Genomic DNA, 23,288 nt, shown 5'->3' on the forward strand with positions numbered 1-23,288 from the left:
GTCCTGTGGTAACGCCTGGCATGTCCCTTTCTTGTCCTGCGGTGATGTCCATCACTGCTGGGGCATGTGGCGTTCTTTCGGCGGTGGCGGCGGACGGCCACTAGGGGCTGCGCAGACCATGCGCGCTCTCTTCGTACCTCACGTGGCACTTACGTCCATTCCCCACCGTTTCTGGGACAGCTGCAGTCTTCTCCTTCCCTTTTGCAGCATCGCCCGCGTAGCTTCCTTCTTCCTCGACGTTTTCGTCTTCTGCGCCGTTTCTGTCCACGGGCGTACTCTTGGTGTGGAGCAGTCACTTTCTGAAGGTGCTGCTGTAAACTTGCTTTCATCCAAGCTTGTTTTCCTTTAAAACAGAAATAGGGTGCAGTGCCATCTTTGGCCACTGGATGTCAGTAGTGCACTTCTTTCATGCTTGAAAGACACTCTTTCTTCCTCTTGTGCCTCGTTTGTTGGAGACAGACACCGGAGAGGATCCAGGCTGGAGGGGGCTCTGGAGGGGAGCTGCAGAAGCTGCAGGTAAGTGTCTTTTTCGTTTTCTAGCACTTTTCTGTCTTCTTTTTTTCCTTGTAAAATGTAAATTTTCCTGCTCAGCCTCGTTTGAAGAGGCAAGTAGCAGGCAGATGGTATTAAATTGAGTGAGGTGGGGTGGGGGCTCCGGGCAGTTGGATTATATTCCAGGTGCGTGTCAGCACCTCTCCACTTACTTCCACAAATTTTGAAGTTTGTGGGGGAGGCTGTGCACCACCATTTATCTGCTTTGGTGCATGTATGCACCATGTACTTCAACTTGTTTTGGTGCGTGCCTGCACCTGCATTTCAAATTGTTTTTGGTGTGTGTCTGCACCGATGCTTCCTTCTACGCGTTTTCCTTGTTTTTTCATAACGGAGGGGGGGCGGCCCTTGGCAATTGTATTGTGCTTGGTGCGTGTCAGCACCATGTATTTCAAGTTGGTTCACACGGCAGCTGGGGGGCGGCTCTGGGCATTTTCTTCTTCAAGTTTGGTGCCGGCCAGCATAATTTTCAGTACGCGGCCGCAGCAGCAGGGCACACGCTGTGGAGCGCTTTATCTCTTTTTAGTGCCTGGAGGCACCTCACCTCGCGGCACTACTATTTTCTGGTGCGCGGCTGCAGGCCGCGCTCCCTTCTCGAAGGTGGGGGTAGGGGCGGCCGTCACGGCCGCATTTTTTCTTTCGCCACATTTTCTTTCCGCACCATTTTTTTCTAAAGAAAAGGAAAAAGGGGGAAAACGGCCCTGGGTCCTTTTTCCTTATGTCTTGGTGCAAGCTCGCACCATTTCATTAAAGCGTGGCCGCAGCAGCCTTCATTCACGCTGCGGGCAGTTTCACGGCCTTCCAAGGCCATACCAATAATTTTGCTTGGGTGCAGGGGAGGCAATTTTCGTACCCCCGGGCTCACCTCGTGCCTGGTGGAGTGCCGGCACTAGTGCTTCCATTCCCCTTGTCCTTTCTGGGCTTGCGGCGGGCGCCTGTCTCTGAACCGGGTCACTGTCCTGGCACACTGGTGATCTTCATGCTCGCCGGAGGAGACGTGGGGGGTGCCTTAGACAGAGGCTATACTTCCCTCCACTACCAACCTAGAAGTGGAGCTGTCTGCAGCCACGTAGGGTTGCAGTACCCACTCGTCGCCAATGTAGTATGGGGCCTTAGGCCCTCATGCTGGGAAGTAACATGACGCAGACACAGTGGTAGGGTATTACTAACTGGCCCCAGGCACGTGCGCCCGGCCCTTTTTATTGGCAGGGTACACATGTAAGACCAGCCCTCAGCAGAGTGGCTGGCAGAAACACTAGAACGAGTCCAGCTGGACTCTACATCCCTCCTCTTTCTGGGAGCAGCTCCCAGCACGCTGCTTTGTGCGCTGTGGAAAGCATGGCCGCAGTGGGCCTACACTTGCCTGAATCCGTCTTGTGGAACTACAATCCCTACAGCCGGCTGGCCCCAGGAGGCTGCAGCGTGACAGCCATGCCCATCTAGGAACACCCCCCCTTGCGCAAAATAACAGAAATCACCCTTTAAACTCATGACCACCCCGCAAAAATAGCTGCAACCCTCAGAAGGAGAGGATCTTTAGTAAGAGAAGATATCAAATAAAACTAAAATGTTATCAAAAATATACAACAATCGTGTTAAGTGTGGACAACAATTATAAGAATGCGCATCGGAACACAGACCAGCTGAAAACAGAAGCGCTTGTGTTAAGCGTTGAAAACAAACAAAAAATGTGTTGCAGAGTGGCTGAATGCACAAGCGCTTGTGTTAAGTGCTGAACACAAACTAAAACAAGCATTTTCAATGCAATGGGTCTTGCATTTGTTCGAGTTAGAGCTATTAGCGTTGTAAAGCAACAAAAAAAAAAGCAGCGCGATAGCGCTATGTAAAATGTAGCGCAATTGCGCTGCGTGCAAAATAAACAGATAAAGTAATCCGGACTCCAGGCTGAAAACATTGAGCCTCTATGCTTTTTGGTACTTTACCGGTGCTGTGCAGGTGGGCTAAACACCGGAAAAGGCATGAAGTATGCATGCCTTTCACAAATGAAAGGACGAGGATTTTAAAAGGCAAGCCCACGAACCAATGTAAGTGAGTGACGTGGGCATGGTCTTAAGCCCAAAGAGAGATTACAGAATGGACGGGGCACTTTGTGCTCGCCCATAAAAACTAGTCCCTAAACACTATCTAAAAGGGGAGGGGTACAGGAATGTTAGTAATTGATCCCGCTCTCGGTGGAGGGGTCAGGACAGGAAGAGGCAGGACACATGCACGCCACTACAAATGAGGAGTAAGATTAAGAGCTACGATAGAGCCAGCAAATAAGAAGCTTATGGGTGGGCTGAAACCCACAAAGCTTAAACATCATGTCTCTCTTTGAGACAGCGCATATGCGATGTCTAGAGCCGAGACCTAAAAAGTTCTAGGAATAGCCAGCGCTGGCTGCTTCCGATCATGTTTTTTAACTTCTGGAAGTGGGAGGGAGACAAGAAACATGGATGGGAGAGGTCAGAACAAACAGGACGGTTGAAGAAACTGGATGGGGGGTGGGGGAAAGGTAAAAACAAGAGCTATGACACGGCAAGGATTGACTGTGTCATAGTTTTATCCCCCATCTTTAGGAGTTCACCTCGGAGAAGCCTGTAAAATAGTTGCTATGCTAAAAAAACATTGATAACTTTATGCTCTAGAAAGGTATCTGGTCTTTAAAATAATAAGTGGAGAAAGTCAGCTTGTTTGTTGTGGATGTTAACAGTTCCGTTTAGAATGAAAGGTTATATTGTTTCCGTTCTCTCCCTATTAATGAACATTTTTAGGATGTTTAAAATAGCCACAAGGTGGTGCTGCCGACACAAAATTGAAATCTCTTCAAATTACCACTTCGAATGTGATGAACATGTCCCCATTTAGATTTATACCATAATTTGCTTAGTTCATGGAATCGTGTAATGGAGCATCTTAATATGATACAAAGATTTTAAAAGAATATCTGGATTTTAGAATCAACATAATAAAGTAGAACTAAATAGAAAGTTAAAAAACTGTAACCCCTATAGGGTGAGGATGTGGCTTAGATCAGAACTGCCGACTTTGGAACTGGGGAACCAGGTTTGAGTATCAGTGTCACCTGAATATCCTGTCATTCTGGACAAATCACTTAGGGCCTGATTTAGAACTTGGTGGACAGGTTATTCCGTCACAACGGGATTTAGATTTCGGTGGGTGGGATATTTATCACCATCGTGACGGAGTAACCCGTCCGCCAAGTTCTAAATCAGGCCCTTAGTCTCCCCCACCAACAAAAAAACATCACTGACCTTGTGTAACTTCACTGCTGTCCGTGTACAGCTCTCCACTCTTACAATAGTACCTGAATCAGATCTGCAGGGGAGCAACACTAATTACACTTAAATTAATCTGTGCTTGGTCCATGCTCACTAAGAGAAAAGGAAGTGATGCATAGGCAAGCGCTGCCCAATTAGAAAGCGGCAAAGAAGAGTGAAAACGCTGCAGCCAAATTATAGCAATCATGGGCTGGTTCCAAGCCAATTACAGAACACAAGAGTCTCACAAGCGAGAGCACAGGCACTAGCGCATGCTCACGCAGGAGAACCCTAAAAACCAACACAGACATAGTAGGCACGACTCAGGGTACTCAGACCCAACTATGAAGCATTTTTTGTGGGTGGGCTGGGGTGTTAACACCCCAAACAGTCCATGTGAAGCTACACCCCTGATAATCTGCTTGTAACTTGACTTCCTGAGCCCATTGGTGATTGTGTCAGATTTGAGGATGGGGATGAGAGAGGTCGAAGAGGATGCAGGTCTCCTCCCTACCGGGCAGCCTGGCCTGCAGAGGTATAACATTGGCAGGCTCTAGTGATAATGCAGGCAGCATTGAGTTTGCCTGGCTGCTAATGTATTCAGCTGGTGTAGGCCCTGCTTGTTGCATTCGTTTGGAAGAGGTGAGTCAAGACTGAGTCCTGGAGCTGCCAGCCTCACTGCATGGCATTCTGAAGAAGCTCAGGCCTGTTTCCTGGATGGTGCAGTGGGACACGCACCCAGGTATTGCTGATAAGATCAAGCTGCAGGGCTTCCTTGGGGTCTGGATGCCAGCCTGTGTGGTTGCCCGTCAGCCCACCCTGGATTGCTGTCACTGATGCACATATGCCCAGAGAGTTGAGTGAAGGAGTCTGATTACCCAACAGAGTTGGGGACTGCGCTGGTATGGGGATTACACTGATCTGGGTATAGAATCCTTCACTCCCAGTCAATGGTTGCTGCTGGCTGTACATCTTGGATGGAAGGAGGGCTGGTATTCTGAGATGTCGCTGGGTACAGTATGTTGATGCCCATTCCTATTAATTTGTGCCAATTCAGCATTAACCATACCCACAAATTCCCAAACATCTGGGCCCATTGACACAAGGGCTGTGCTGCTCTTTGCTAGGGTCAGACTGGAACAGAATATAGACTTAGGCACCAAAAAAATATGGCCCCAATTAGGTAATTATATAGCTAAATAAATAAAAGTGGTCCATAGTTGCAAATTGGGGCAGTTGTGAAGTTAAAAATACACTGACGGCTTGGTCTACTCTAGGCGAAATATTCCTGCAGTAGATAACTAGTCTAGATCAGGGATCAAGGTAAATGGGCATGTTTCTAGCTCAGTCAGTGGGAACAGAGGGGTCAGGCAGAGGTGTTCACGTCACCACTTGTATATTCATAGGATTTCAAACCGCTAACTTGTGCCCTTTGTGAGAACAATTCACACCCCGGACTCAGATTCTCTTCTATATTGTCTTTTATATACGAGCATCCAGAATTATTATTTCCTCTGTCACTGGGTATATTCTGAAATTCAGTGGAATCACGCGACTAAAACCCAATTGGAACAAGCCCCCGATATTCCCATTGACGAAGAAGATGATTTGCTGCCGTCTAGAATGTCCATGGCAAAGGACTGATCAATCAGTAAGATATTTGGGAAATAAGCTGAACCAGCATTAGGCAATAGTCATGCGTGACAGTTGTGGGGTACTAATATAAAACTCAAGGGAAATGTTGAAAGCTGGATACACCCCCACTGTTCCCAGCAAGTTGAGTCGACATATTGAAAATGTTAGTCCTTTCCATAATGTTATATCTCTGCCTAAACATCCCAGCTAGGGCAAACAGAGTGTTTTTCTCACGATTAAAAGTCTAATCATTAGTGAAGTGGCCTGATTTCTCAACGGACCTCGCTTGGGTATGAAAGCAATCGAGACTGAGATGGGATGCTCTCATTCATCCTTGAAAGCAGGACTGCCTGACTACCCAGATTTTGAACTTTACTTCCACATCGCACAAGCACAGTTTGCCCACTATTGGACACAGCCCCAGAGATCTGCCGCGCCTGGCTGTAGTGCAGAGGCATTGTCACTCTCCGTGCTGTAGCGAGCAGTGCAGCTCCTGGCTGTAGGAAAGTGGCTATCTATGCAGTGTACCAATGTAGGGGTACACTATGTAGATAGTACAGGCAACACTTATTAGCTGACAGAGGGTAAAGTAATACCCCTAAATGATCTCTTTTGTGGTAGTGTGGGTGAGCAGTTTAGGCTTATCAAAGGGTAGTGCTAAGCATTTGTTGAACACAGAGAGACAATAAATGAGACACACACTCAAGAAGAAACCTGAGACCGATTTAGAGTCTCACATTTACTTGAGCTGGAGCTATTGGCATTGTAAATGCATAATGGACGTTTTTTGCAACATTAATTGGTCAACCCTGCTGCATATTTTGGTCCTTTCTGCCACATAATTCCAGTGGCCCTGCATCTATCTAAAGGGCTATTAGGCCTACTGGAATATTTTTTTAAACAAGACCCTTAAAACACAAACTACTCCCAGGTGCAAAACATATTTACTGGGCAGTTAGTACAGGCGACATTGCCTGTGGGGCAATGAATAAATAATTGTACTCCTAAAATGCGTGCTTACTGGATCACTGTCCCTTTAATGGAGTCTGGGGAGTCAAACAAAACACACATATTTTTTCACACACTTGAGTAGAACCATCCCACATGATAGTTATGATCCTCAGTCTTGAACCGAAATATTAATTATAATATATTGACCTTTGTACAGAATAATCAAGTGTAAGCTGTCGTCTAGGTTAGTTTTATAAATATATGCACACACAGCTCAAGTTTCACAGACTCAAGAATGTGTAGTTCATCTAGTCAGGTTCCTGCTTTGTATCCGCGGCTTGTATCACATTATAAAAATAAAGCTACAAGTCCCAGAATGCAAAGCAGAAACATAAATGAAATGAGTGAATCACGCATCAAACCAAGGAACTGGGCAACTCTACGAATACTACTCCAAGGGCTGGTTTCCAACTTTACGATATTACAGTTGGAAGGCCCTCTTGAATAGTAGAGAAACATAGTAAAAACACAACAAAGCCAGGATTTCAGCACCTTACCTGACTGTTTTCATCACGGACTGCAGCTACAGCTCATGAGATGGGGTTGGCTGCCTGCATAGGGTTTGGAAGTGGCAGCAGTGCTCCAATTTCAAAGGTATTTATTAAGGAGTTCAGTAAAGTTGTAATATTGCGCTCAAACAAATAACTCCTTATTCCTGGAGGCCCAAAAAAACGAACATCTTCAAAGCAGAAAATAGCTTTAAAGCACTATGTAGTAACACAGCTGGTGCATATAAATGTAAAAGCACTAAATACTGACGCAACATAATGTAGATTTTCCAAGTAGTTTATGATGGAAAGTCTTAATTTTATTAAAGACACGGAGGCGAGTATTATGCTTTCTTTTCCTGCTTTATTTCAAACAGCAGCCAAGAAGAAAAGCACGAATCCCAGGGGATTGCAAACAAGCAACCAATGGGATAACAGAAACTAAGATCATCAACCAATCAATGCAGAGCATCACATAAGGTATACCTATCCTGACTGCAGGCAGCCCTCTTTTCGTTTGCGAGACAGTCAAGAAACAGATTTAAACAAAGGTACTATACAACAGATCAAACATATTGCTAGAATTAGAGCAAAAAAGTCTTGAATTCTGTCCAAATTAGGAACAATGTATGGTTTAACCAGATGCTGGGTGTACAGATCCGAGCTTCGTGAAAGACGTGGTGAATGAGATCCTCGTGAAGGAAAGGCATCCGCTGACTTAAGTTGAGGAGGATGCTGAAGTGTTGGTATTGGCTAGAAAGGGAGGGAGATAACAAGATTAGTACAATAAGTGGTGGGATAATACTCGCCTCCGTGTCTTTAATAAAATTAAGACTTTCCATCATAAACTACTTGGAAAATCTACATTTTATGACAAGACCGGAGGCTCCTATTATGCTTGTTTAAAGCATGTCAATTACAATAGAAGTTGCTGAATTAACAGGTTTACAATAAAATGTACGAAAGGTAGAATCATTAGACCAATCTGCCGATCTTAGAATATCCTCCAATCTTGAGCCAGCCCAAAAGGCTTTTGATGCCATGGCACCTCTAGCAGAATGGGCGCCAAATTTTGAAGTATCAATGCCCGCTAGTGACATTACCCATTTGACCCAACGAGCCAAGGTAGGAGAAGAAACCGGTTTATAAGGTTTCCTAAAGGAGATTAAAAGTTGGGAAGCAGAAGATGTTCTAAGATCGGCCGTTTTTTGTTCATAAACTTTTAAACAGTTTCCTACACAGAGTTTTGGTTGATTTGGAAAAAAGGGATAAAACACAGAGGTAATATTGGTTTTAGTACGACGGGACACATTGAATAGAATACCAGACGGAGTGAATTGACGAGCCGAGATATCTAAGGCTCTTACATCTGACAAACGTTTTATAGAGACAAGACACAGTAACATTGTTAATTTGGCTGAAAGCATTTTCAGAGATAAGGATTCATTATCTTGCCAAGAGATAAACATTTGAAGGACTAGGTTGACGTCCCATATGGTGGAGTATTTGGGAATTGGTGGATTGGAAAATTTCACTCCTCTTAATAAACGACAAATCATAGGATGTTCTCCTACTGGTTTTCCGTTTATAAGAGGAAGATGTAGCGACAATGCTGATCTATAAAGATTAATGGTTCTGTAAGATTTGCCTGCGCTAGCCTGAGAGGCCAGGAAGTTAGCTATTAAAGTTAGATCTGTTGAAAAGGGATCGCATGATTTTCCCAAACACCAGCTAGACCAGATAGACCACGCTGACTTGTATGCTTTGGAAGTGCCGGGAGCCCAGGAGCTGTTGATATAAGCTGAAGCTTCGAGTGAAATTCCTGGATAAGACGATGAAGACCTGAGACTTTCCAAGCGGATAGAAACAGGGTTTTGTTGACAATGAGATCGTGGGGAAGACCTTGAGGATTGAGAAGTAGTGAGGGAAAGGAGGATAGCAGGACGGGAAAGTCGACGGCTAACTCCAGGAGAGTGGGAAACCATACTTGAGCTTGCCAGAACGGAACTATTAAGACTATAGTGGCTTTTTGTCGTCGGAGATGATTGAGGACTCTGTTTATCATTATGAACGGAGGGAATGCATAGTGCGTTGCGGAATGCCACTGTTGGAGAAAGGCATCGGTCGCTAACGCATGAGGGTCTGGTCTCCAGCTGAAGAAACGAGGTAGCTGAGTGTTCAGACGGGATGCAAACAGGTCTGTGTGAAAGGGACCCCACTTGTGATGGATAGAGTTGAAGACTGAAGAGTGAAGTTTCCAGTCGCTGTAGTCTGAAAGATGACGAGAAAACCAATCTGCGACTGAGTTGAGAGAACCTGGTAAGTATTCCGCTTGAACTGAAATTTTTCTGTGAAGGCAGAAATCCCAAAAACTTTTTGCCAGTTCTGCTAGTGGTTTGGATTTGGTACCGCCAAGGTGATTTATATATCTTACCGCTGTAAGATTGTCCATACGAAGGAGTACGGAACAAGAGACTTTGTTTTTGGTGAAAGTCCTTATTGCAAAGGAGCCTGCAAGCATCTCTAAATAATTGATGTGCAATGAAGACTCCTGTCGAGACCATGTGCCTCCAGTCGATATGTGACCACACCTTGCGCCCCAACCTGTTAGGCTTGCATCGGATTCTAACACAAGATCTGGGACTGAGGCAAAGATGGTCCTGCCGTTCCAGGCTTCGAGGTGATCCAGCCACCATTGGAGTTCTGTACGGGATTCTAGATCGAGGGGGATGAAATCTGAATAAGCAAGACCTTTGCGAAGATGACGAATTTTTAATCTCTGAAGAGCCCGATAGTGAAGAGGGCCTGGAAAGATTGCTTGAATTGAAGAAGAAAGAAGACCTACAATTCTTGCAAGAGACCTGAGGGAGAGAGAAGTCTGCTGTAAAGATAGGGTTATCTCGGATTTGATGTGTTTTATTTTTGAGATCGGGAGTTGAAGGAGACCTTGAGGGGAATTGATCAGGAATCCTAAGAATTCCATCTTTTGTGAAGGGGTAAATATTAACTTCTGCTGGTTTACTAGAAAGCCTAGGTCTGAAAGAAGGGAGATGGTGTAAGCGAGTTGGGACTTCAGAATAGAAATGTCTTGATGCATTAGAAGAATATCGTCTAAGTATATTATTAATCTGAAACCTTGAGATCGAAGAAGAGCTACTATAGGTTTCATTAGCTTTGTGAAACACCAAGGAGCTGAAGAGAGACCGAAGGGAAGACAAGTAAATTGATAGGTATTGAGATTCCATTGAAATTGAAGGAACTTTCTGTGAGAGTAGTGAACTGGAACTGTTAGGTATGCGTCTTGGAGATCTAGACGGACCATCCAGTCGTTGAGAAGTAGGGAATCTCGGAGCTGGAGAATGGTTTCCATCTTGAAGTGTCTGTATACAACAAAGTGATTGAGTTGTCTGAGATTGATGACTGGTCTGATTTTCTTGTTTTTTCTTATTACTAAAAACAGTGGGCTTATGAAGCCTGAAGGAAGGGGAAATGCCGGTTGAATAGCTTGTTTTTGAAGAAGCTCTTGTATTTCTGCAGAGATTAGGTCTGACATTTCTTTTGAAAATTTGAGAGGGGGCAGCGGAAAGTTTTGATAGGGACTCTCGTAAAATTCTATTAAATAACCTTTGATTGTGTTGAGTACCCAGGGATCTGAGGTAATCTCTATCCATTTGTGGAGAAACAATTTTAGACGACCCCCTACAGAAGGATGGCCAGAAGGAAGGTTTACCTGAATTGTTGTAGGATCTGCGTTGGTTCCTCCCTCTGTATCCTCTGGAGCGCTGGGGGTAGAACTGGGGACGAAAGTCTTGTTGCTGTTGTTGCTGGTAAGCAAATGAACCTCTGAAGCCTTGGTTTCTGGAAGGGCGGCCGGTGGAGCGGCTTCTGCCTCTACCGGCCCTGACAAAAACCCGAGAATTAAAAACCTTTTTAAGTGATTGTTGGGCTTTGTTAATTGAAGCAAAAGTGGTAACATATTTGCTTAGTTCCTTTATGAAATTGTCCCCGAACAGTAAGCCATCGGCTTTGGCTCCTGGATCTTTAGACGCCAAATTTGCAAGTTTAGGGTCAAGCTTAAGCAGCAGACCTTTACGGCGTTCATGCGTCATGGCTGAGTTGGCATTACCCAGCAAGCAAAAAGCTCTCTGAGTCCAGAGAGAGAGTTCTTCTGGGTCGATAGACTCATCATTGGCTCTAGCTGATTCAGCTAGATCAAAAATGCGGGATAACGGCCCGACCAGATCCAGTACTTTATCTTGACATAGAGCCCATGCTCTGTCCACCCCTTTGCGTGGGTCCTTGCCAAAGTTGGAGAAGAATGTTAGGAGGGACGGGTCTATGGCAGGGGTATCGGTAATGTGTAGTGGGAGGGAAGGTCTGGGACATTCAGCTCGTAGTCTTGAACGAACTTGTTTGTCTAGAGGAAGTCGCAATTTAGCTAAAATATATTTTGCTACATGATCGGAGGGAACCCATTCTGTCGAATTAGGATGGTGGATTAGTCCAGGATCAAACATGGGGTTGCCGTCAGAATCTAAGAGGGGGGGATGGGATTGGCTAGATGAAGCTAATTTTGATTTTTTAGGAAGAGGTCCGATCCAAAAATTAGAGTAATTATCGTCCTCAATGTCTGACGAGGAGACAATAGAGTCAGCATCGTCATCGGTATCTTTAATATCCTCAATCACAATTTTTTGGGTCTTGGGGACATTTTTTGACTTACTTTTACATTTTTGACCCAAATTTGTATTCCCCTCCAAACTGGGAGGCCTTTGAGGGACTTCGTCCTCTATCCCGTGTGAGTTTGACTCACCAACCATAAGCGCAGACGAGTCATTAGACTGACTTTGAGAAGCCTCCGGGGCTTTGCGCTTTCTGCTTTCCCCCGCAGAATGGGCCATTTGCGATTGAGATAGACATGAGGACATAGTGGACTGAATTTGTTTAGAAATTTTGTCCATAGAAGCAGAAACTGCTTTCTTGACAGAGGATTGAATGAAGCTATTTAAATTATAGGAGAAGTCTTCTTGAGAGTCTTCATTAGAATTAAAGTAGTCTGAAAAATCCATAGCTATGACAAAGAGAGAAAAAACGGTGTTTAAAAGGGTTAAATTTGAAAACACAAGCTTTCAGGTTAATGACCTGTGACTCACCGAACAAATATGCAAGGAACTCTTGAGAAGAATTACTGCCGGCTTTCCGTGAACAGTCTCAGCTGCTTTTGTTTATACAAGCAGGCTAATTGCAAAATCAATAAAAGCCTTCAAGCTTTTAACTCCTGTTTTAGAACCGGAACAAAGAATGGCAGAGCTTTCACCCAGCCTCTGTGGTGAAAGGAATGTGTTGGACTGAAGCCAGCTGTCAGAGTAGAGGTCGCGTCAGCCGGCGTTCAGGATAGAACGTTCGCGGCGATGCGCCTCTGACAAACGGAATTCGAGAAAAAAGACGTGTTGAAGTGTCAAACTACCAAGTATTACAAATATTCACAAGAAACGATACAACAAGAGTTTTAACACGATAATAAATGAACATATAATATAATATAAATACAAGGAAATAACAGGTGATATAAGGAGCAATGAAGGGTATACTTATCTTGACTGCGAGCAGCAAGAAAAGAGGGCTGCCTGCAGTCAGGATAGGTATACCTTATGTGATGCTCTGCATTGATTGGTTGATGATCTTAGTTTCTGTTATCCCATTGGTTGCTTGTTTGCAATCCCCTGGGATTCGTGCTTTTCTTCTTGGCTGCTGTTTGAAATAAAGCAGGAAAAGAAAGCATAATAGGAGCCTCCGGTCTTGTCATAAAATTTTAAAGCTATAGCGGACCCATACATTCTATGTCCAGCCACTCCCTGCCCCTTCAGCTCAATGTTACAGCTGTTTTTTCCCTTTTGTGACGTTTTTCTGTTTAGAGTGCATCTAATGTAAAAATGTCAAAATAACTCTGGTGATTAATGTTCTTTCTGGAGAGAGAACATACTTTTGTCTAGTGGAAGCTTTGAGTCATCATAAGGTAGCGCAGAGGGTTAATGTGGCTGCTGCAAAGATCGTGTGCTAGGCAAATCACAAAGTGCCTATAATATAAAAATGTAAAAAAACTCTGACAATTTATGTTCTTTCTGGATAGAGAACATATTTTTGTCTAGTGGAAGCTTGGAGTCCTTATAAGATAGTGCAGAGGGTTAATGTGCCTGCTGCAAAGAACGTGTACTAGACAATTTACAAAGTGCATATAATGTAAAATTGTCAAAATAACTCTTGTGATTAATGTTCTTTCCGGAGAGAGAACATGGTTTTGTATAGTGGAAGCTTGGAGTAATTTTAAGGTGGTGCAGAGGGTTAATATGCCTGCTGCATAGAATGGTACTAAGCAGATCAGAGTGCATATAATGTAAAAAATATCAAAATAACTCTGGCAATTAATGTTCTTTCTGGGGAGAGAACAGCTTTGTATTTCTGCCTCCCAGTCAAATCTCGACTATGAAATCACTTGAGGTCTCTGCCTTGTGTTCTGGTGACGCTTTGGTTTGTCCACTCTCTCTCCACACTGCTTATGACTCCAAAGAGACCTCATTTCCCACACTGGACATAGTGAGACCCGCCGACAGCTTGCCTGGGCATGACGGGCGACAGTGCTTTCAACACACCTTAGGACCTGAAAAGAAAATGCTTTCCGATCTGCCTATGAAGGTAATCTGGTAACCTACAGATCACGCGAATAACAGCCAAAGGCAAAAATGAAAGGACTCTTATTAGGTAACAGTGTAAACAATGTGAGCTGTGATCCAATACCGCCGATCGAGTTTGCACTGTGAGTGCTGTGAGCACCATGGCAGCCACGGAGCACAGACAAAATAAAAAAGTAGTTCGCCACACTGAAGTATATCGGCATTAGTGCAATAATCCATGTAACAGGGTAAATCTGCCAATCGGTAACAAAACCACCCCAAGGGGGGACAAACATAAATCATTTACTAATGACATCAAGTGATTTTTGAAAGGCAAGCCCACGAATGAATAAAAGTGATGGGTGTGAGTTGGATATGGTTAAAAGCCCACAATACTTACAACAGGTCAAAGTGATTGCGTGCTTAACCTAAAAATAGTACAACTTTTTATATTAGTTTAGACACCAAGAGCGCAGTAAGTACTTTTTAAGTTAGCGATTTAAAGAAATATAGAAAATACAGCTGTAAAATGTGAGGCATGAGCCTTGAAAGCGATAATGTTATCCTATAGAGAAAACATACACTGCACAGGGGCACTTGCAATTGACGTACAGGACTGTTCTTCTGGACTTAAGGTAAGGCAAAGGTCTCTAGTCTAGAACCACCAGCAGTTCGGGTTACCTGTCCTGGTGTGTCTGGGTGCAGAAGTGCTCCTAGCAGTGGTAGCCTTGGACGTGAAGCATTGAAGTCAATGGAGCAGTACCTGGAAGAAAAGTGCTGCAGGTGGGGACTGGGCCATCAGTCCGGCTGAACCCATGGGGGAAGGGGCTCAGTCCTTAAGGGTCTCGGCTCTGCACAGACACTATAGGTTTCAATGGCCCCGGGCTTGGTGCATAGGTGTTTTGTCCAGTAGGTCAGCGAGTAAGAGGCTCTCATGGTTTTTGGGTACTTACAGAAGAGGGGAAAGAAACACGGCAGAACAATTTCTGGGAAGGAGCTCACCTCTTTTGAAGTCCCTCGATGTGCATGTAATTGTTTGCAGTGGTGTGGTTCCGGCTGAAGGCAAACAAGCCTTTGTTCTCGTGACTGACGTCGCTACCCCAGGTATTTGGTGAAGGCAGGCTCCAGGCAGGCTCAGTGTTTTGAAGACTGGATGGGTTGACGGGGCTGCACTCCTGGATAATAGGGATCGTCTTTCTGGCAAGATGCTCCCAAGGTGCCCCAGATTGTCAGCAAAACGAGGAATCAACAGTTGTGGTTGGTGCCTGCTGGTGCATGGAGTGGCTCCTTCACTCCAAGGGAGATGATGGTTGGTTGGCCAAGTGCTGGAAGGCCTCCCAGGCTTTTGGAGGATGCACAGCTGCAGGACAAGCTGTGTCTTTTCAGGTGTTGAGACTGGAGCAGGTAGGCAGGGTTTGGCGCCAAAGTCCTTAGCCAGCCCACAGTTATTGCGTTGGTCAGCTTTTCTTTGTCCTTCTTCTTCTTTAGTTAGTCAAATGTGAGTTCCTGGTGTCAGGGGCCACCTAAATACTCAATGCAGGGGTACTTAGGGGGGTGTAGGGTAGTAGCCAATGGGCTACTTACCTCTGGGGCCACTACACCCCCTATATGACCACTTTCTGTGGGGAGTGGGCATAACACTGTCCCAGTGTTACTGTTGCACCAAAAATAAGATGGTGAAACGCTTCCTTCGTGGAGCACATCAGGCAGCCCAACTTAGGGGGGTGTCTAGTACTGCAACACGCCTACCTGCATAGCTAATTTCCCACCTGTCCTGGTGCTAAATGAGCCTCAAAGTAAGGGGTGGCACGGCCTATTTCTGGGGAAAGCTGGGCTCAGAGGTGGCAGGGACTTTGAAGTCCCTGGCCTTGGTATGCAGATTCACTAGCCATCCTGCGGGAGGAAGTGATAACACCTTCATCTGGAGCAGGCATTGTTTCTGGTCTCTGAGAGCATGGGCTGTCACCTCCAGGGGGGTCAGAAATTCATATGTGGTGGCAGGCTGGTCGATACCAGTCATCCAGCACAATAGAGGACTAGCAGGTTTGCAGGAGGCGCCTCTAAGGTGCCCTCTGGGTGCATGTCATAATAAATCAAATACTGGCATCAGTATTGAATTATTAAGTCAAGGTGATTGATACCAAACACCATAGGTTTCAGTGAAGCCATTATGTAGCTGGGTAACTTGTAATGACCAGTGCCCAGTACATACCTTAAGATGGCTTCCCTGTTCACTTGTAGTATCTAGTAATCGAACAAGACATCACTGGAATATATCTGCTCATGCCACGCAGCCTGCAATGGCAGTCTGCATGCAATTTGTAGGGTGGTCCATTAGGGTGGCATAATACATGCTGGAGCCCTTTATGAGACTCTTTAGTATCCATGCCCTACCTACAAGTGATACCATTTGTTAGGGACTTACAGGTGTGTTAACCTGTGTGCCAACTGTACACAATTAGATCAGTTTACCTTTTTTCACGGAAAGAACACTGGCACTGGGGTCCTGGTTATTTGGAACCCAGTGCACCTTCAGTCGAAAAGCCTCAGTACCAGTGGCAAAAAGCGGGGGGGGACTTTGTCAAAACGGGCACTTTCCTACACTGGCCATGAGCACTGCTCTGAACCCAGTCGGATGCACATGATTCACCTTGTACTTTCTGATAAAACAACAGAAAATTAATTTACAGTATCCATCCAGGCAAGACGTGCAGGTAAGAGCTTAGGTTAACAATCCTATTGGAACCACAAATAAGTAAGCAATTATATAATCTGAACATTGTTAAAATGAGGGACTTGTTCTCTGAAGGACCACTTATAACCTGAGAGCACATATGAGGGAACAACATAGCACTAACACCACTGGGTGAATACCTATAAAAGACTTCAGAGTGCATCTAGGACAACAATACCAGAATCCTCTAAAGAACCACATTATCTGATACCTATGTGAAGATATGATAGCCACGATTGTTCAGAGAGCCACAAATATTCGAATGAAATGGAGTTCAGATGTAGGATTCGAGGTAACAAATGATCATCAGAAACTTTGCTGCATGCAAATTAAGCATATGTCGTTGAACAGCAGCCATAGAGTCATACACGTTTCTACAAAGATTCTATTACAACCCGACCAGATTACACTCGGATACTCTGCTGGCTGATGACTCTTGCGGTAGATTACTCTTTGCAGGGGCCGACATGATGCATCTAGCATTGGGCTGCAACATCTTTGTGGAAATTGGGAAAAATGTTCCCCCACATCACTTGACCCTAGGACTTGGCGCTCCTAGGATGTGTGTATGGAAATGCCTTACTTGGCATGGTTACTCCCTGACTTTTTCCCTTTTGTTGATGCCAGTTATGATTGAAAGTGTGCTGGGATCCTGCTAACCAGGCCCCAGCACCAGTGTTCTTTCCACAAACTGTATCTTTGTTCCCACAATTGGTGCAGCCCTGGCACACTGATAAGTCCCTTGTAAATGGTACCCCTGGTACAAAGGGCCCTGTGGCCAGGGGAGGTCTCTAAGGGCTGCAGCATATATTATGCCACCCTGGGGACCACTCACTCAGCACATGCACACTGCCTCACAGCTTGTGCGTGCTGGTGGGGAGAAAATGACTAAGTCGACATGGCACTCCCCTCAGGGTGCCATGCCCACCTCTTGCTGCTTGTGGCATAGGTAAGTCACCTAGCAGGTATTACAGTCCTAAGGCAGGGTATACTATCCCACAGGTGAGGGCATAGTTGCATGAGCACTATGCCCCTACAGTGTCTAAGCAAAACCTTAGACATTGTAAGTGCAGGGTAGCCATAAACAGTATATGGTCTGAGAGTCTGTCAATTACGAACTCCACAGTTCCATAATGGCTACACTGAAATCTGGGAAGTTTGGTATCAAACCTCTTAGCACAATAAATGCACACTGATGCCAGTGTGGGATTTATTGTAAAATACACCCATTGGGCATCTTAGAGATGCCCCCTGAATACCAGTCCAACTCCTAGTGCTAGGCTGACCAGTTTCTGCCAGCCTGCTACAACCAGACAAGTTTCTGGCCACATGGGGCAAGTGCCTTTGTCACTCTGTGGCCAGGAACAAAGCCTGTAGTGGGTGTAGGTGCTTCTCACCTCCCCCTGCAGGAACTGAAACACCTGGTGGTGAGCCTCAAAAGTTCATGCCTTTTGTTACAGCACCCCAGGGCATCCCAGCTGGTTAAGATGCCTGCCCCTCTAGCCCCCGCTTTTGGCGGAAAGGCTGGAGGAGACAATGAGAAAAACAAGGAGGAGTCATCTACCAGTCAGGACAGCCCCTAAGATGCCCTGAGCTGAGGTGACCCCTGCTTTTAGAAATCCTCCATCTTGAGTTTGGAGGATTCCCCCAATAGGAATTGGGATGTGCCCCCCTCCCCTCTGGAAGGAGCACAACGAGGGTGTAGCCACCCTCAAGGACAGTAGCCATTGGCTACTACCCCCCTGACCTAAACACATCCCTAAATTCAGTATTTAGGGGCAACCCTGAGCCCAGGAAACCAGATTCCTTCAACCTGAAGAAAAAAGAAGGGCTGCTGACTTGAAAGCCCTACAGAGACGACGGAGACACCAACTGACTTGGCCCCAGCTCTACTGGCCTGTCTCCAGACTCAAAGAACCTGCACAGTGACGCACCCAGCGGGACCAGCGACCTCTGAGGACTCAGAGGACTGCCCTGTACCTAAAGAGCTAAGAAACTCCAGAGAACAGCGGTGCTGTTCAGAAACTGCAACAACTTTGCAACTTTGAAACAACTTTTAAAGAGACTCTCACTTCCCACCAGAAGTGTGAGTCTTCACACTCTGCACCCGACACCCCCAGCACGAGTCCAGGACAACCAAAACTGCAGAGAGCACTCCCAGGCGACTCCAACGACCTGGACACCCTGAGTCGACCTCCCTGCACCCCCACAGCGATGCCTGCATAGAGGATCCAGAGGCACCCCCTGACAGCGACTGCCTGGTAACAAAGGAACCCAACGCCTGGACCAAGCACTGCAACTGCAGCCCCCAGGACCGAGAGGAACCACCTACCAGTGCAGGAGTGACCAGCAGGCGGCCCTCATCCTAGCCCAATTAGTGGCTGGCCCGAGAATCCCTCCTGTGCACTGCCTGCATCGCCTAAGTGACCCCCGGGTCCCTCCATTGCTTTCTATAGCAAACCCAATGCCTACTTTGCATACTGCACCCGGCCGCCCCTGTGCCGCTGAGGGTGTGTTTTGTGTGCTTGTGTGTGTCCCCCCCAGTGCTCTACAAACCCCCCCCTGGTCTGCTCCCTGAGGATGCAGGTACTTACCTGCTAGCAGACTGGAACCAGAGCACCCCTGTTCTTCATAGGCGCCTATGTGTTTTGGGCCCTCTTTTGACCTCTGCACCTGACCGGCCCTGTGTTGCTGGTGCAGTGGCTTTGGGGTTGCCTTAAACCCCTAACGGTGGGCTGCCTATGCCCAGGAGACTGACTGTGTAAGTGCTTTACTTACGTGCAAAAACTAGCCAAACTTACCTCCCCCAGGAACTGTTGATTTTTTCACTGTCCACTTTTAAAATAGCTATTTGCTATTTTAACCAAAACTGTGTGTACTACTGTTTTAAATCAACGTTCTCTACTTACCTGTGTGAAGTACCTTGCATTTTATGTACTTACCTCAAATCTTGAATCTTGTGGTTCTAAAATAAATTAAGAAAATATATTTTTCTATATAAAACCTATTGGCCTGGCGTTAAGTCTTTGCATGCGTGATCCTAATTTATTGCCTGTGTGTGTACAACAAATGCTTAACACTACCCTCTGATAAGCCTACTGCTCGACCACACTACCACAAAATAGAGCATTAGTATTATCTTATTTTGCCACTATCAACCTCTGAGGGGAACCCTTGGACGCTGTGCACGCTATCTCTCACTTTGAGATAGTATATACAGAGCCAACTTCCTACAATGTGTTAAAGAGGTTCCTGCACCAGTGAGAAGATACACAGCTGATACAAATGATATTGGCAAAGAGGAGGGTCACGATGAGATGGGGAAAGGCCAGCCTCCCAAAATTAAGGGTTGGATCATGCACTCTATGTATTTTTAAAGAATTCTATCAGCACTCTACAACCTACCTGTTCTATTTCCGGACTTTATACCAGTGGTGCAAGAGGCTCATGGATTTAATTTGAATGGTTGTATTAACTGTTGGCAATAAAATACCTGGTTTGAGTTCCTGTGAGGAGAGCTTGACTTGCTGCTAAAGTGTTGCCTTGGGAGACACTTTTTATTTCCTTACATAGTGCTCTAGTGCGCTCGGAGTTGTCTGGCTCTACTCTTTCTGGGAGCCATCTTAAGTCGGCTACGCTATTGAGTTTAATATGTTTAAGTGTTGATTTTTCTAATTTTTGTTTTGGTTATACTTTTTTTTTGCCAGTAACTTCTACCTGGTAGGGAAGCCTTCCGGGAGGGAGAGAAGCTGGTGGACTCCAGTTTGAGTTTCTTCGGCCCACCACCTCTGGTTTTCAGCGCTTGACATGCCATAGCCATGCCCCTTTCAGAGGCAGGCTATTTAGCCAGGCTAGCTGCGCGGCTCGCCTAAGGCAAGCCCGTCTGCACTCGTCCATGCCCAGGCGGTGCCAGGGGCCAGGCCTCCTGTTCATTTGGGGTTAGCCCCCATACGATACACTTCTTTGGAGCTACTGAAACTGGCCCCCACCACTTCAAATGACTGCTACAATTTACTGTATTTATTGCAAGTGAATCCGTGCTGCTGGAAGTGTAGGTTTGCACCCCTGACTTCAGTGACACATAATACTATAGCGAGCAAGACTTTACAACTCCCTCATGTGGCACGTTTTTACTCTATTAACTGGCGCTTTCTAGTCCAGCACAAATTAGAGATGTATGACTTCTTCACTGATCATTTGCCAGATGCAATCTTCTTATCATGACAAGTTCGGTGCCTGATATTCTTACAGTTGTGCCCCAACGCAATTGTTAGGCTAGACAGGCCTTTGCAAAGGCAGGGCAAGATTGCCTTTGTTTTTAAACAGTCCATCCTCGGCACTCTCTTGGAGGTAAAAATTGCAGGAAGTGAGGCAGCTTTCTTCTCCCTTGTACTGTCCAGCAATCTTACCTTAGCTCGGTTTCTGATATATCACTTACTGGGCCCGGCCTCGAATTTCATAGTCTCTTTAGCGGATACTTTGCCATCTACATCCTGCGTCCTTTACATTTGTTGGAGATCCTAATCTCAATTTTGAGGACACTGTGTGTCCAGCAGTAGCCACATTGGTTGCAGATTTAGAAGCTCTTCAGTTAGTTCAACTGGTTAATGCCTCTACTCATAGGTTGGGACACACACTGGATCCTACTTTTTTGAACTTACCTAACTGAGGTGTCGATCTTCCTTTCCCTCTTCTGTGGTTAGACCATTTCGCTTTAGCCTTCAGATCTCTCTGACCACAATGTTGCCTACTTCATCTTCGGCAGAATGGTTTAGTGATGAGTTACTTGTCCTGAAAAAAATGAGTAAACACTTAGAACGCATCTGGTGTAGAAACTTCAACCCTACTGACAAGGCCAATTATCAAGTGGCCTTGAAGGAATACCATAGGCATATTAGGGTCACTCACAGTAATTTTATGCTGGTAAAATTGAGGCGGTTCAGAACTCTTCTTGCAAACTCTCTTCGATAGTGAAATCACTATCCTCTCTTGATCGAGTTTCAGCATCTACTCCGCCGTCAGAGGATCATTGTAACATCATTGCTCAGTTCTTCTCTGAAAGAGTTGCTTCCGTCTACCTGACTTTTCCTGAGACAGTTAAAGATGCACCATACCTTAAAGCACAGGTCTTCAAACTGTGGGGTGTGCCACCCCGGGGGGGGTGGCATCATTTCTAGGGGGGCACGCACTTCACCTGAATGCTTCACCATCCGTTGTGTACTTTCTGACGTCGACAGTACGTTTCTTTCCTTTCCACAGCCATTTGTAATGGAGCTCTCTGATTGGAGGATACCAGCATAGCAGCCAATCATAAGCCTGCACCATGAACTATGACGTTTCACAAATCACAGGACAGCAGCACTGAGGGAGATGGAAATGCAGCACATTTTGGCTTCATAAAGCTCCAGGATGTGATTTAGTGGCATTTCTCCACTTCTGCCTTTCACCTCCTGTTTGCTGCTGTTTGGATCCTGCTTGCTGCCTTTCACCTCGTGGGTCCTGCCCTTTGCCTCCGGGGTCCTGCCCTTTGCCTCCTAGCACCTGCCAACAACATTGCTTCTTTCCTTCACTGCCTTGCTGGTTCCCAGGACGAAAGACAGACATTTTTTGCAGGTAAGCCTTAACAGCTTTTGTAAAGATCATGCGTGCTCCAACTATTCACTTAAGAGGGATTTAATGTCAGCTTAAGAGGGGTGGGTTGACTGGGCTGTGGTTGCAAATCTGCATCATCCAAAGTATTTCACTGGCCTTCCTGCACAATATTGTAGTGCTTATCAAGGAGCCATTTTAAATTGCAAGGGATTCATCCAAGGCCATACTGGGCATCAAGCCCTCCCCTGGAAGGGTGGGGTGGGGGTGCTTTTGTTATGGGGCGTTTTTGTAGCAGTGCAGAAGGTTTGAAAGCATTGCAGAGTTCCTCACATATCCAGTCGCTTTCAGGCAACAATAAAGGTGCCAATATGTGGTGATTAAGGTACCTGCTGGAAAGAGATGGGGTTTTCTCAAGTGGCAGTTTTGACTCATGCTGCAAAGAACGTGTATATGCAGATCACAGAGCAGTATTTTATTTGCAGTGCTCAGTGGGATACTGCTCTTGTCACAGAGCTCCTTTTGTTACTGTGCAGTTCATTCATAATCTAGCACAGTGAGCTATGAACTGCCATCAAACAGCTGCGTGCAAACTGCATGGTACAGGTTGGAAAGTTATGATTTTTCCCTGTCTTTGATTATTCTAATTTTGGTAAAAAGGATTTGTTTGGGTAGAAATACATTATTTGTAGTAAAATCAACCCAAACCACTGTGTTACATTCTGAATCCTGAGTTTCTGCTTCCTCCCTGACCAAGCACTGTTAAAAAATGTCTACCAGCATAGGTGACATGTGAATTCTACACCTTGTAGTCCCCTTTGTCAACACTTTCCACAGACTGATTTACACATGTTTGGTTCATTGTTTCTGTATGTGTCTGTGATGTGAAGTGCTCCAGTTAGTTGATGAAAAGGTGAATTTCTTTCCCCCATGGTAAATCCTCATGTATACAGACAAGCCCACTGAGGCTGTAAACCTTGTTGACACCATGGGCCAGACTGATCATTATTCCAAATAGCGATGACCTAATTGCGATTCTCTGTGAATCACAATTAGGTATTCGCTTTTCTAAAGCATAAAACTCCATGAGTTTCATTTAGCGTTTCCTAATGGGTTGCAAATCGCCCTACCTCATTAACATTAATGAGGTAGGTTGCAATTTGCGACCCATTAGGAAATGCAAAAATCACAGGGATGATGGCCTGCTGGGGTCAGCAGACCGCCATGTCTGTCATTGGTTTTAAGTAAAGCTATTTTTAAAACAAATGCAGCCCGTTTTCCTTAAAGTAAAAGGAGGTTCCCTTCCCATTTGTGAATGGGTTACCAC

General features: G+C 45.5%; 1 protein-coding gene and 1 long non-coding RNA gene across 2 annotated transcripts in view; one reads left to right on the forward strand and one right to left on the reverse strand.

Annotated features, from left to right (window-relative positions):
- The first annotated feature begins 442 nt into the window (after positions 1-442).
- The window catches only part of LOC138284529 (uncharacterized), an 81,384-nt gene continuing 58,538 nt past the window's right edge, over positions 443-23,288 (forward strand). Inside the window, exon 1 of the long non-coding RNA XR_011201412.1 lies at positions 443-516. This is a non-coding gene — a long non-coding RNA (uncharacterized lncRNA). The remainder of the gene's footprint in view (positions 517-23,288) is intronic.
- Positions 7,312-12,700, reverse strand: LOC138284528 (uncharacterized). The gene is made up of 2 exons (XM_069223405.1): positions 10,698-12,700; positions 7,312-7,720 (listed from the first exon to the last, which is right to left on the reverse strand). The coding sequence occupies exons 1-2, from the start codon at positions 12,034-12,036 to the stop codon at positions 7,686-7,688; spliced, it is 1,374 nt and encodes a 457-aa protein (XP_069079506.1). The 5' UTR covers positions 12,037-12,700; the 3' UTR covers positions 7,312-7,685.

This window comes from Pleurodeles waltl, chromosome 3_1 (assembly GCF_031143425.1).
Source record: "Pleurodeles waltl isolate 20211129_DDA chromosome 3_1, aPleWal1.hap1.20221129, whole genome shotgun sequence".
NCBI lineage: Eukaryota > Metazoa > Chordata > Amphibia > Caudata > Salamandridae > Pleurodeles > Pleurodeles waltl.